At 50.5% G+C, this 13,634-nt stretch overlaps 1 protein-coding gene across 1 annotated transcript; it reads right to left on the reverse strand.

Moving 5' to 3' along the window:
* Window positions 1–4,042: 4,042 nt before the first annotated feature.
* LOC143409859 (disintegrin and metalloproteinase domain-containing protein 8-like) lies at window positions 4,043–12,389 on the reverse strand. Its single transcript, XM_077110653.1, is given in 20 exon segments — window positions 4,043–4,229; window positions 4,833–4,947; window positions 5,418–5,502; window positions 5,856–5,933; window positions 6,290–6,468; window positions 6,723–6,779; window positions 6,863–7,052; window positions 7,141–7,230; window positions 7,508–7,685; window positions 7,763–7,911; window positions 8,186–8,267; window positions 8,412–8,578; window positions 8,879–8,947; window positions 9,023–9,085; window positions 9,302–9,491; window positions 9,830–9,906; window positions 9,981–10,083; window positions 10,178–10,245; window positions 11,318–11,421; window positions 12,344–12,389. Coding segments are annotated over 20 exon segments (2,277 nt in total).
* Window positions 12,390–13,634: the final 1,245 nt, after the last annotated feature.

The raw sequence follows: 13,634 nt of genomic DNA on the forward strand, positions 1-13,634 counted from the left end.
TGTCTGGGCAGAATAGGGTCAGCTTGACTTAAGAGTCTTACTGAGGTTGGAGCTCACATAGGGCCCAACCACACCTATTCAATCCAAGTGATATTAGGGTCCATTTGGAGCTGGTATAATAATTTTACTGTACACAATTTTGCCAGGAAAACCAATGTAACCCATGACTTATTTGATATTTGCTAATATTCCAAGATAGTCAACCAAATATTCCATAAAATATCTATATTTTATCGAATAGTTTTTCTAACATCATGTAATATCATTTTGCTTTTTATCAACCATAAATTATTCTTTAAGTGTCAGATAATCCTTATAAGTAATATAAATATTTGAGATGCTCTACAACTCTAATATTTACTTAATATATTTATATATTTCCCCTTTTCTCCATTTTCCTCCCTTATTAGATTAACTACTTGCCTTATCCTTTCTAAAAACAAATTATTTCCTACTTTTTTTGCTTCTTTTTTAACTCTTTAATTTTTTGCTTTTATATTAATTAGATGCTTCTTTCTAATTACCTGGAATAGAAAAAAATTACCTCTGTCTTTTTTTGTTGTTGTTGTTAATGAGCTTCTTAATTAACCTATGACATATATTACAAATTTTTTCAGGCTTTTTCTATGCACCTAATTAACAATAATTTGTAGGTTCAGAAATGCTATTATTTTATTATTTTATTATCTATCTATGTTATAATTTTAGCTCTGAATCCCTTTTTGACAGAAAGTTTAGTGTCAAAAGAACTTCTGTGTGTTGTTTGGTCTCATTTCCAAGTAGAAGAATGTTCCTGTAATTTGTAAAATTGTTATTATATTTAAATAAGGGAAAGTTTTCAATAACACATATACATTTAGAAAAATTTATTGAGGTTTTACTTTGGTCATTATATTTGGAAAATATTTAAGAATGAGTTTTTGTTATGTTAAAAGATTTATTCACTTTATTAGATTTATTCTATTGTATGTATTCAGACTTTTGTAGTATTATATTTTTTCTGTTTACTGAAAGATTATTCATCCTGCAAACAAAATAATATTTTAAAAAAAGCAACAACAATAGAATGTCTAGGTAAAATATAGCATGAATCAAATGTAAGATTTTGATGAATAATAAATATAAAATTAAATAATAAAATATAAATAAAGCTCAAGTATTATGTGGGATATACTCATGGTAAAATTAAAAATTAAAAGAATAATTTAAAAACAGTGATTGTTTGAAATTTGAAATTTACTAGGCATCCTAGTAAATTTATTTATTTATTTATTTTTTATTTATTTATTTTTAATTCAGCAAACCCTAATTTTAAGTTCAGAACATTTTATTCAATTATTTCAGCTCTTCAATATGTTGATTATTATCTTAAAGTTTTGTTAAGTATACTAAATGGATAACCCAGGATATTTTTCTGGTGAAGATAATGATTTTTTAAAGTGGTAAATTAATAAGGAAAAAGAGAAAAACACAGATAGAAAAAATTACTTTTAAATGGCAACTAAAGACAGCATGAATGACTGTGAAGTGACTGTACAAAGATGATTATAACTTATTCTCTCAGACATATTGTGTTGAATGTGTTTTGAAATTTCAAAGTAAAATTTTGTAAAAATTCCTGTCTTTACTCTTTTAAAACTTGAAAATGGGAATCCAGATTTCTACAAAAATTTAGGAATTCATTAGTTTACAGCATAATTAAAGAAATAACTTAAAGAATGACTTCTATTTATTCCAGTCTTAATTTTCTATATACATTTTATTTTAATATGATTTCCTTACTAATCTTTTAAAAATAGAGACAAATACATAAACATATACATGTACGCATATAGAATACATGTCTACCTTGTATTCAATCATCCATTTATTCTCTCTCTTTCTCTCTCTCTCTCTCTCTCTCTCTCTCTCTCTCTCTCTCTCACACACACACACACACACACACACACACACACCTATTATCATGTCTTTTGTCTCAGTCACTAATGGCATTCCAGGGAGGTTTGAAGATTGAGTGATTTCAATAATGCTTGAGTTATATACTAAACAACATGTTACTATAACTGCAGGTCTTGGGCAAGATTAATCTTAGTCAACATTACAACAGGATTATCTCAATAGTCTAACTACTGGTGTTTTTTTCTTATCTTACGTCAATCTAGTAGAAGCTACAATTATTTCAAGATATTTCCTGAGTTAACTTTCTGATAGGATTATTTTAATGATTTTAAATGATTTCTTTTAGAAATTCTGTTTCTTCCCTCATATGTGAGATTATTGTTTTGCTTGATTTCTGTTTTAAAGACAATGTAGGAGCAGGATAAGAAGTCATTTTAAACAGCTAAGTTTGGAATATGTTTCTCTAAATATTTTTCATGTTGTTAGCCATTATTTTGACACTGTTTATCACCTGTTTGTATTATAAACACTTTATACAATTTAATATATTCAAATATTTTATTTTATGTCTTTTTGATTTTCACTCTTGCATAGAAATATCTTATGCACCTGCACTTCACACAAGTGGTACTTATATTTTCTTGCAGTGTTGAGATACTTTTCCTCTATTGTCATTTTCAATAAAACTCAAATGTACCCATGTAAAAAATGTGTGATATCTATGTTGATATATCTCTGCCTAGAACATCCAATACCCCTGAAACATTTACTAAGTAATGCTGTTTCCCACTTAGTAACAATGTTATAGATAATATATGATATTTATCATGATATTATGTAATATAATAATAAATTATAATAATATAATAAGCTACTATATAGTATATATAATACTAAGTTCATTTATATTCTCAGAGATGATTTTGTTCTCTTTGCTTTTTACGAAGCTATTTGTCTATTTTCAAACAAAATATATATTTTCTAAATGTATTAACATTATAAACGCAAATATCTAGTGAGGCTAATCTTCTGACAAGATTATATATATATGCAAATATATATATATATATATATATATATATATGCAAAATATATGTAGAGACACACACCCATGTGCATATTTTTTGCCTGTTTAATTTCAGGTATGTAATAGCATCTTTTATTGATAATTTCACTTTGAGCCTAATAGTTATACGAGTGTTTTAAGGACATAATTTACCAGTTTTTAATTTCTATAATAGTTAAATTGTGAGTAAGTTGGCAGCAGTCTGATGAATTTTTGTTTTCAACATTTTTCTGTTTTGCATTCTTAAAAGGTGGGAACTTTCTCTCCTAACCTAATGACCATTGTTTTTTTCCTGCCTTGGGAATCAGTATCTCTGGGTATCACTGTAAGCTTGTAACTGACAAAGATACATATAGTTGCTTTTTTAACCAAGGCAAATAGACCTTGCCTAGGCACTGTGGAAATCCAGTACACACAATTTCCTGCAGTACTGGGGATTGAACATCCTCACACATGTGAATCAAGCACTCTGCCACTGAGTCACATCCCCAGTTCATACTTCCCTAAAAGTACATCATTATGTACTCTTACTTTTACTCTGAAGTTCTCCATGTTCTTATTAGTTTTAAGTTCCAGTTGCCTCTGGGAAATTATCGAGGAAGGAGTTATGCTGAAACAGAGAACTATCCCATTGAATAGCTCTGTTAAATTACACAATGACTCAATCCTCCTCACTTTCTGCTGGTTCTGCAGTCCCTGTTTACCATTTAATAAGTGCAAGTTCTCTGTTCAGAATCTGCAGTGGCAATACCATTGGATGTTATTCAGACAAAGTAAAAGCTACAGATAAGTGGGAGCAATGTGCTTTATGTATATCACAGGTGAGTTTCTCAGTTATTCTTTTTGTACATAATATGAAGGCTGAGAACCCCCAGAACCACAAGTTCAAGGTCAAACTCCAAATACAGATCTCCAAAAGGTAGCCCTGAACTCCCAGACCCTAGGACGCTGCACCACAGGTGTCCAGAGCAGCCTCGCTTGGCCCTCACCAACACAGGGACATATGAGTTAATTAACATGATGTCCCTAGTGGGTTATACACTGGGACAGAGAGAGGCCTAGGGGTCCAGGTACCTCTCAGGGGATGGTGCTTACTGCAGGGGGCAGACTCTTTGGGGCCACAGTGGCTCTGACGGGCTGGCTGGGGTGCGTGGTAGACACCAGCTTTGGGGGCCCTGGAGCCCTGCCCTTGGTTGGTCAACTGCTGCCTGCCTTCTGGAACAGGGAGTTGGAGAGCCCCATGGTGGTCTTGGGTGCTACCTGCCTGGGGAGGAAGAGAGGAAATAGCAGTCAGTGTCCCGACCAGGGCTCAGGTGTCCTGGCTGTGCCCCCAGCCTAGTTTTTCTGGGGTCCCTCTGCTCTGGCAGACCCCATGCAGGCTGCAATGCACATAGTCACAGCCATAAGACACAAAGAGACCAACTGCATGTCCCTGAAAGGGCAATCCGTGGGGCCCAGTCACATTGGAGAGATGCTCAGAGGTCCCAGGCAAATCTATCCTGCTGCAGCTGGCTTGGAGTCAAGGTACTGGCCCAGGGCACAGCAGGATACTAAAGGGGTGCTCATGGTCCTGGTTTGGAGGTGGGGGCCCCATCTCTGGACTTACCATACCCCACCTCTAGCCCAGACCACCCTTGTCTGAGCCGCTGAAAGGAAGGGCCCCAGCAGAGTTCTGAGGTGGGTGGGTCCCAGCCACCTCCTGGGCTCAAGCCCTGCTACAGACACGCGGGAGCCCAGTCCACAGGACCTCCAACCTGTGTGAGAAGTGGCTTCTTCCTCAAACAGTAGTGGAGGCCCTTTCCCAATAGCTCTAGGCCCGGAAGTATATGTTCCACACACATATCTGTCACAACCAGCGAGTTCTCACCTCCTGGGGACACGGCTCCAGACCTTGTGGTATATGATGACGCCTGCCAGGGTGGCCAACATGGCCATCAGGAGCACTAGGGGCACCAGCACGCTGACCAGGAGACTCCCAGGTGCTAGGGAACACAGGCGACAGCCTGGGTGGGAGGGCCCTCAGCCTCCCCAGCCGGCCATGGCCATGCCCTGGGCTCCAGGGCTCCCAGCTCCCAGCTCCCAGCAAAGGGTCAGAAGGCATGGCAGGTGGGGGGCAGGTTCTCAGTCCACAGTGCTATAGGTGCAGCCTAGCCAGGCCCTTGAGGTCGGGGTGCTGTGTACAGCTACACGCTCAGTGGCCACTGGGTAAGAAGATACTGTGGGGCTGACTGACCCTAGGTTCTCAGCCAGGCTGAAGAAGGGCCGGAGCACTGGGCAGAGGATGGCATATTTTACTCTGAGCTGGACACTACCTTCAATCATCTAGGAGGTGGGACATAGGCTCCCTTCTGGCTGCCATAGGACTGGCTGTTGATTGCAAACCATCCCCTAAATATCACATCGCAAGGACCAGGTGCAGGCTTGAATTCAGATCTGGTCCTAAAGGCGCTACCAGTCTGCATGTCTGTCAGTAACTCTGCATAGTGGGGCGGTGCCCAGCCCGCGTGGCAGTGACACTCCCTCTTGTGGTTGCACACCTGCAGGGACAGAGGGTCTTAGGGAATGTAGCCCATAGTGCAGCAGGCTATTCCTGCAGCATAAGGGCCCTGAGCCAGCTCTGCAAGCAGAGGCCCTCTGCACCCCTGCCCAGGTCAAAACCCTGGGCTTGTAGGGGGGCATGACCACAGACCTGATTCCAGGTCACCCCTTCCAGCCTCAGCCCCAAGAAGGGGGCTGCTGAGATCTCCCATTAATGGACACACTGGGCAAGGCTGAGATCCCATTCCTACATCCAATGCTGTCACCACCAGTGGCTCTGTCAGATGCAGGCAGTGGCAGCAGCTTCTGGGACACCAGGCAGGGGGCAGCTGTCCCTTGAGGCCACATGCACCCCATGGTTGTGGCACTGGGCGGAGCAGTTCTTGGATCTGTAGACCTGGAGGTCTTGGCAGCGCCCTTCCCAGCAAATCTGGAAGGCAGAGGGGGGCCTCCTAAGCAGCTTGTCTGGACCCCTGCCCTGGCCCTATTCTCAAAACCAAAGGGCTAGGTCAGCTGACCATCCCTGGAGGCCTCTGGAGGCCCAGAACCTCTGGAGTCCTGGGTTCTGGGCAATGCTATGGGTTCCAGAATATGAACTGGGAACAGGTGTCTCTGCCTCCCTCTCCCACCTCAATCTCACCTGAAAGTGTACAGAGAACCCCCCCCACACACACACTCTACCAACAGACCTCTGAGTGTGAAAACCCATCTGCAGAGGGGCCTGTGTGGGACTCGTGTCCGGGCTGCCCACATGCCTGCATGGGGCATCTGGGCTACTCAGCTCACCTTCCCCTTATCACACCTGGTGCCCTGGGGCATAGGCTCATAGGCAGAGACGTTGCTGTCCATGTGCAGAGCTTGGTAATTGCTGGAGTAGGAACTGAATGTACAGGAACTGTGCTCTGGGGGCTGCTGGCCCCCTGCACAGTACAGGACCCCACATCTGTCGGCCCTGTAGAGAGAGGGCAGGACATGGTCCCAGCTGCATTGTGCACCACACTCATGGCCCTGCACTCCAGGAAATAGGCAAAACCCTCCTTCCCTCCCTACCCTACTTCCTCCCTTCTACCACGATGCTGATGTCAAGCTGGGATCCTGGAAGGCAGGGTGAACACGTGGAGGGCCACCTTCCCTACAAAGCTAGACTCCTCTCTGGGGACATCCTGTATCCTGGGCCTGTGCAGTCCAGCTCACCTGCCCAAGATGGGGGTGATCCTGCCTCTGCAGCCTGGAGAGATGCTGAAGGAGAATCAGGTGTCTGCAGCAACCTGTGCACCTAGGAGCTAGAGCAGATTAGCCTGGCCAAGGACCACAGCCACCCCCAGAGACTGGCCTGTATCCTGTGCTCACAGGCCTTACCTGGACCCCACAGTTCCTGGCACCGCTGGGCCAGTGTGGGGCAGTGCCCATTAAAGCAGTAGCCCCCAGGACAGGGTGTGCCGTTCTCCTGGAAGACATCCTCTGGGCACACTGGACTCCGGCCATCGCAGAACTCCTCCAGGTCACACTGGTCCCTCTGGGGGTGGCATGGCTCACCAGCTGGCTTCACCTGGCCCGTAGAGAGGTTCAATGTGAAACAGGCCCAGGAGTTGCTGCTATTGGTGTGGCTGCCCTCCTACCCGCTGTCCTGGGCTCACCCTGCACTCGTGGCAGCAGGTTCCATGGGCACACTTGGCCCCCTCAGCCAGCTGGCATGTTGTGGCATTGCAGCAGCGGTTCTGACAGTCCTGGGAGACAGGGGCATGAGCAGCTGCACCCTGGGCAAGAGCCAACTTCAGGGTGGATGGACCCCACCAACCACCAGGGGCAACCAATGACCACTCTCCTTTGGACTCCCTTACAGATTGTTGGGGATCAAAGGAGAACAGAACTGACATGGGACACCCCAAAGCCATGTGTGTTGTGGTGCACAGGGCACCTGGCTTGGGTGGTCATCTCAGCACAACGACAGAGGCCACATCCCTGATGCTGAGGAGCAGAGGGTGGGGGTGGGGCAGGACATACCTGGGGAGTGCCACAGTCACACTGCTCCCCATGCTCCACAAACATGTTCCCACACACAGGGCCTCCCACCAGCCGATCAGGGTCAGGGGCATTGGCCAGGCAGCCCGTCTGGGGTTTCTCCAGGAACCTCTCTAGGTCAGTCCTGCTGCACCAGCTGAACGTCCTGGGGAACTTGTAGCTGAGAGCAGGGGGTATGGCTGTCAGGGGCCATTGTAACACTGCCCCTTCCCACCCACTGTGTCCCACAAGGCTTACCTCATGCTGGCAGCCATGATGCAGCCACCATCCTCCCACGGCAAGGGGAAGTAGCATCCCTGGACATTCTCATCATGGATCATGCCAAGGTTGTGGCCCAGTTCGTGGGCCATGGTGGATGCCACGCCAATGGGGTTCTGGCTGTGGTCCTGTGCAGAGGGCTGAGCTCACTGGGGCAGCGCCTTACCCATCCACCCAGAAGGTGAGGTGCTCCCTCACCTTCAGCACCTGGGGCTTGGTGCCACTTCCTGCTAACCACCCCTTAAGACATAAAAACAGGTGTTGAACCCGTCCCCACGGAGTTGACCTCTCAGGTGTGCTTCAGGGACCTGCGTGACTGCCTCCATGTGTCCAGCTCAGCCTCTGGGCTGGCTGCCAACCCACAGGCCAGTTCCAGTAAACCTGGACAGGGGTTCCCTTTACCTGATTCACAGCCCCGGAGGCCCGAGAGCACAGGGAAGACACCTGAGCCAGTCCCACAGTGGTCCCGGTAAAGTCGGCCACCCTAGAAACACACATGACATTGATGGCCTGAACGTGGCTCCCCTAGGCCCTCCCCATGCCTCATGGCTCTGCCTGGAGAGTTTGTCCTAGAGGCCTGGGCTAACCAGGGCCCTGCCATGGTGGGTTAGGGTGCAGGCCCTCTCACGTGATGAGCTGCACATTGTCATGTGGGTGTCTCCCCATCAGGTCCTGTGCCCACCAGGAAAGGAAGTTCTGCAGGGTGATGTGGGCATGGGGGCTGATGGGGACCTTGTCTCTGCTCCAGATCTCCAGGCCAACCAATACCACACGGAAATTGAGCTCCTGATAAAACTGCAGAAGACAGAAATCCTTGGGTCAGGCCTGGTTGGTGGAAGGTCAATGAGGTAGGAGGCAGGGGGTTCCCTCCCATCTGCTTCTGGGGGACAGGGCACAGATGCAGGCCAGGTCCCAAGCTCAACACACAGAGCCCTGAGTTAGACCTTCTCTTGGTTGTCTTTCCTGCTCCACCCACTGTGGCCACTCCCCCTTCCCCCAGCTACCTGGCTCCCCATGGACCTGTGTTGCTGAGGGGTCCTGAAAATCCTGCAGGAGCTGGAACCCTCACAGAGCCCTACAAAGACTGCAGTCCACCTTGTCCACATGGTTCACCACCTCCAGCACACGCCTGCGCACAGCCTCTCTGCTCCCCAGCTGCTGGAACTGGGACACAGAACCCTCAGGCTGGGCCAACACTATGTCCCAACCTGCCCAGCCCACTTGTCCCCATGCCCTCACCTCCTTGCTGTCTGTGACCACATACAGCTCCACATAGCGGGTATCTTGGGATAGGGGTCAGCTCTGGGGAGAATCATCAATCTTTCCAGCACAGTCTGCCCCAGAGACCACCACTGCCCAGTGTTGGGAGGACCATCAGGCAGCTCCAAGCAGAAAAGAGTCTGCTCCACAGCCACCTTCCAGGGCTTGGGGATGGCTCTGGGGCTTCAGACAGAAATATGCAGGTCCAAGCAAAGGGCCCAGGGCAGGACCAACCAGGTGGGGCAAGATGTTGCTTACCTGGGGCTGAGGCCTGAAGGCTGCTGAGACCCGAGGCCCCAGAAGGTTGTCCAGGCTGGCATCGCTGACCCCACAAGTCCCAGCCTTCTGCTGCAGGTGCCTGGCCTGGTACACTGCATGCTGCCCTTCCTCACCACCTCCATCTAGAGGCTCGATCACATGGATGGCAGAGCCCACCCGGAAGAAGCCCCTGAGAAGCGGAGCCAAGTGAAAAAGTGGGCATCTCCGGCCCATCCCCACCTGCCCATCTGGGAAGACCAGGGGCTCTGATCTGCACCCCAACCAGTAACACAAACTCCCCATGTGTGACACCTGGGCCCAGTAAGCAGGAGAGCAAGCTGGGTGGGCCTACCCCACAGGCTTGTCAGGGCTGGAAACTCCTCACAGAAGTCCAACAAGTGCCTTTGCACGTCTCAAACACGTGCAAGAAGGAAGCGTTTCTCTAAGTCTAATCCCAAGCCCCTTCTTTCTTGGCCTTAGTTTACCTGTCTGTAGAGTGGGACATCCTGCCAGGGTCTGAGTACACACCTGAGGCCATCACATGTACTGAGGCTAGCAGCAGAGCTCTAGTGACCCTCCACGTGACGCTGGTAGAGGCAGTGGTCCTGTAGAAGTGTGAGAAGTCACAGGTCTGACTCCCATGGCCCTGCTGGCCCCAGGAAGTCAGCCCCATGCCTACCTGCCCATGCCCCTGCTCTGTCACCTCAGAGCCATTGGCAGCTGAATAAGTCTCTGTGTAGCCCATGCCCAGCAGGTCCCTGGAAAAGAACCGCAGGAGTTCCCTGAGCTCTAGCATGGGGGATGCAGGTGCTGAAGCCTGCACTGTTGCTGGCCAGGGCACCAACCTGAGGGCCAGCCCCCTGCTTACCTTTTAACCGCAGGTGCAGGGTGAAGGTGTGTCCTCCAGCCCCAAAAACATAGCTCACACTCTCAGGGTACAGGCCCTGAATGGGGGTCAGGATTGAGTAGCCTGCAGCCTTGGGCCTGCACTCCAGGCAGCCCAAGAGCCCCTAGGTGACTCTTGGGCCCATCAGGCTCAGACAGACCAGAAGGTGGAAGGGAAGGGGGAGCCAAAAAAGACATAAGGCTCTTCACGCCTCCTGGCCTGTTTCTCCACCAGCCCCCAGATGGTAAGGACAATGCCACCTTTCCCTGGAGGAAGCAGCGGGATGGGATGGATATCCTGCTGGGCAGCCCTTACTGCCAGGACAGCAGACAAAGTGGGAGAAGGGGTAGGGTGCATAGGCCCCTCCAGTGCCACCCCAGCCAGCCTCCTCCCAGCACCCTGTGACCTTGCTCCCTACACACCCCAGCCCCACACTTAACACGCTAAGCCTGCGACCCTCTGGACAATGTACATCTGCCTCTGGGCAGGTGGGAGCCCAGGGCAGCAGACAGGTCCACGGGTCCATGGCAGGTCCCTGGGGCACAGAGGCAAGGTCAGGGTAGGACAGGCCCCTCACTAGAAACACATCCACACACTCAAGCACAAACCTCACGGATACCCAGAGTCCATAGGTGGGTCCGCACACCCACTGGGCTTCAGGAATCCTCCTGGCAGGCCAGGAGCCCTTCTCAGTTCCCAGCCCGGGGAAATCCCGGCCCAGCCCAGAGCTCCGGAAGGTGTGTCAGACACACGCAAAACCCTGCGGTGAGCCATCATCCCACTTCTCTTCTGGAGCGGAATCTGGCTGATCAGCCCCTGCCAAGTAAAACTGGGGTGTGGTGTGGACCAGCACAAGCACCCCTGCCCTTTTTCTGGGGCCACAGGACCCTCCCCCCAGTCTGGCAGGGCTCCTGGAGGTGAGGCAATAAGCCTGATGCCCACCTGCAGGCCCCAGGCTCTGGCACAGGGTGGGGCAGGAGGAAGGAAGAAGGTGAGCCCTGGAGGGAGGGACCCAGGTCAAGCCTGTCTGCCTGTGAGCCCTGGTGCTGTGCATTACAGTACCCAGATACCCACACAGCACCCCACAGGAAAGGCTCTGAGGGGCTGCCTAGTGGTGACATCAGACTCACCCCATGGGAGGGCAGAGCTCGGCGGGTGCGGGGACCAGGCAGACATTTGGGCCACACCACCTCATACTGCTCCACGGGGGGCAAGGATGGGCTGAGTGCAATTGCTATGGGTAAGAGTGGTTAGCAGACATAAAGGCCTCCTGCGTAAGTGGCCCCCAGGCCTCTCTGAGTGACCACCCAGGTAACCCATTCCCCCAAGAACCAGCCTGAGGAAGGCCAGGTGACCCAGCTGGAGCCCTGAGGCTATCACCAAATGGCCCAGGAACCAGTGACTAGAAGGTCTTACCCCACAGCCCAGGTGAGAGCTTTGTGCCTAAAGATCTCAGGAGGAGGAGTGGGGGGAGGCAGATTGAGTGGCACACCATGTGTGCCAGAGACCCTGGAAGCCCAACCTGGGACAAGTACACATAGGGCCTGGGGACAAGTCTCTTTGTCTCCTACATTCTCAGGATCCCATCTAAGGGCACATAGCAGCCAACAGCAGCCACCCCCACCCCAGGCTGCTTGCTTCCTGATGTCCTGGAAGTTCCTTGATATCCAGCTGCAGACCCAGGACCCAGCACTCTCTGTAACAGAGACCACCTACCTCAGACTTCTGTCCCTGAACACATCACAAACCTCCAGGAGAGGTGACTGAAGCAGCCCTCTAGGAGTCCCAGGCTGAAACCATACCTCATCAGGAAGCTCCCAGGGCAGCCACCCCGCAGCCCCACAGTGGAACCAGGAACCTGGCTCTTCCGGCAGCTGGAGCCGCCCTGCAACCCTCAACCCTGTGGTCTCAACGGTCCTGACAGGGAAACGCCCCACCCCAGGCGCCAGCTTCTCTTACAGTTCACTTCTCAAAGTTCCTCCCTCTGGCCTCTGACATACCCTGGCCTCTCTGAGTGACCACCCAGGTAACCCATTCCCCCAGGAACCAGCCTGAGGAAGGCCAGGTGACCCAGCTGGAGCCCTGGCCATCGATCAGAAGGCCACCCTGCCCCACGTCCTGAGAGGATTCCTGAGAACCATCCTCTTCTCACTCACCCTGGAGCCACAGTGCACAGAGCAGCCAGAGCCCGAGGCCGCCCATGGTGCTGTCCAGGGTCTCCTTGTGGTCTGGAGGGTCTTTGCAGAACTAAACTGAGAGCTCTGCGGGCTCCAGCCTATGCACCCGCCTGGGGACCAGCCTGGCCAATCGCGTGGCAGAGGGGTGGGGCACACGCACCTGGGGAGGGCCTCCAGGGCAGCCGGGCTAGACTGAGTCCACTTCCTGGTGGCTTCCTGGTAACCCTTCATTCTTGCTGGTCCCCCCATAACTGTGGACTAAATTAACAAGGGCATGCCACTCCCTACAACTCCTAGTAACACACCTGTACCTAGGGAGAACGAGGCACCGCCTCTCCCAGGCCTGCCTGAGCTGTGTGTGGGGTCCAGCTACAAGGAGACAACTGAGGGGCAGTGAGTGACTTGTGTGTGTGAATCCTCTGACTTCCAGGGGAAAAGCAACCCCATGCAGGGTAAACAGGTCCAGCCCTATGCCCTGCTCCAGGTCCCCGAGACCTCACTGGGGAGGAGCCAGACACCTGCGGGTCCCAGAACAGATCATGTAGGTGTGGAGGCTGCCTAGGCTGGGGTCCATTCCCAGCTATGGGGTCCTTTTGGATCAAGCTCCCCATGCAGCCCTGTTTTCTGCCCTTCCTGTAGGGCAGGAGTGGCCCCAGAATCAGAGCCTGATCCATGTGGGTCCTCCTTTGTCCTTTGCAGCAACATCCCCCACTTTTGGCCAGGCTTTGGGGTGCAGGTGCAGGCCAACCTCACAGCCTTCCCAGACTCACTCCAGCCAGGGGCAACCTAAGGGTCCTCAGCAGAGCCCAGCAGCTCAGCCTCCCTTGTGATGCAGGGGAGGATCAGGGGCCAGACAGGGAGACATGGAGATGGCTACAGTAGGCTGGAGACGGAAAGGTGACAGATTTCAGGCTAAGTTTAAAGGGGCAGGAGGGAACCTGTCACCTCCTTGCCCCAGCATGATGGCAGAGTCAGAAGCTAGGCAGTGGTAGCACAGATGGAAGCCATCTGCTGTCTGCATCAGTCCCAGGTGCCAGTGCTAGAGGAGTCCACAGGCCACTGTGAGCAGGGGAGGGACTGCTGGGTAAGGCTGGCTTCCGCCTGAGCTCACAAATGACTTATGCACGCCCATCCCAAAGCTGGGAATGGGGCTCAATGCTAGAATGCGTGCCTAGGAGGCATGAGGTACAGTGTTCCACATTAAAAAAAAAAAAAAAAAACAAACCAAAAACCCACACCCAGTTTCACTTCTTCCCCATGTTCCTTGATG

This window comes from Callospermophilus lateralis, chromosome 11 (assembly GCF_048772815.1).
Source record: "Callospermophilus lateralis isolate mCalLat2 chromosome 11, mCalLat2.hap1, whole genome shotgun sequence".
NCBI classification, from domain to species: domain Eukaryota; kingdom Metazoa; phylum Chordata; class Mammalia; order Rodentia; family Sciuridae; genus Callospermophilus; species Callospermophilus lateralis.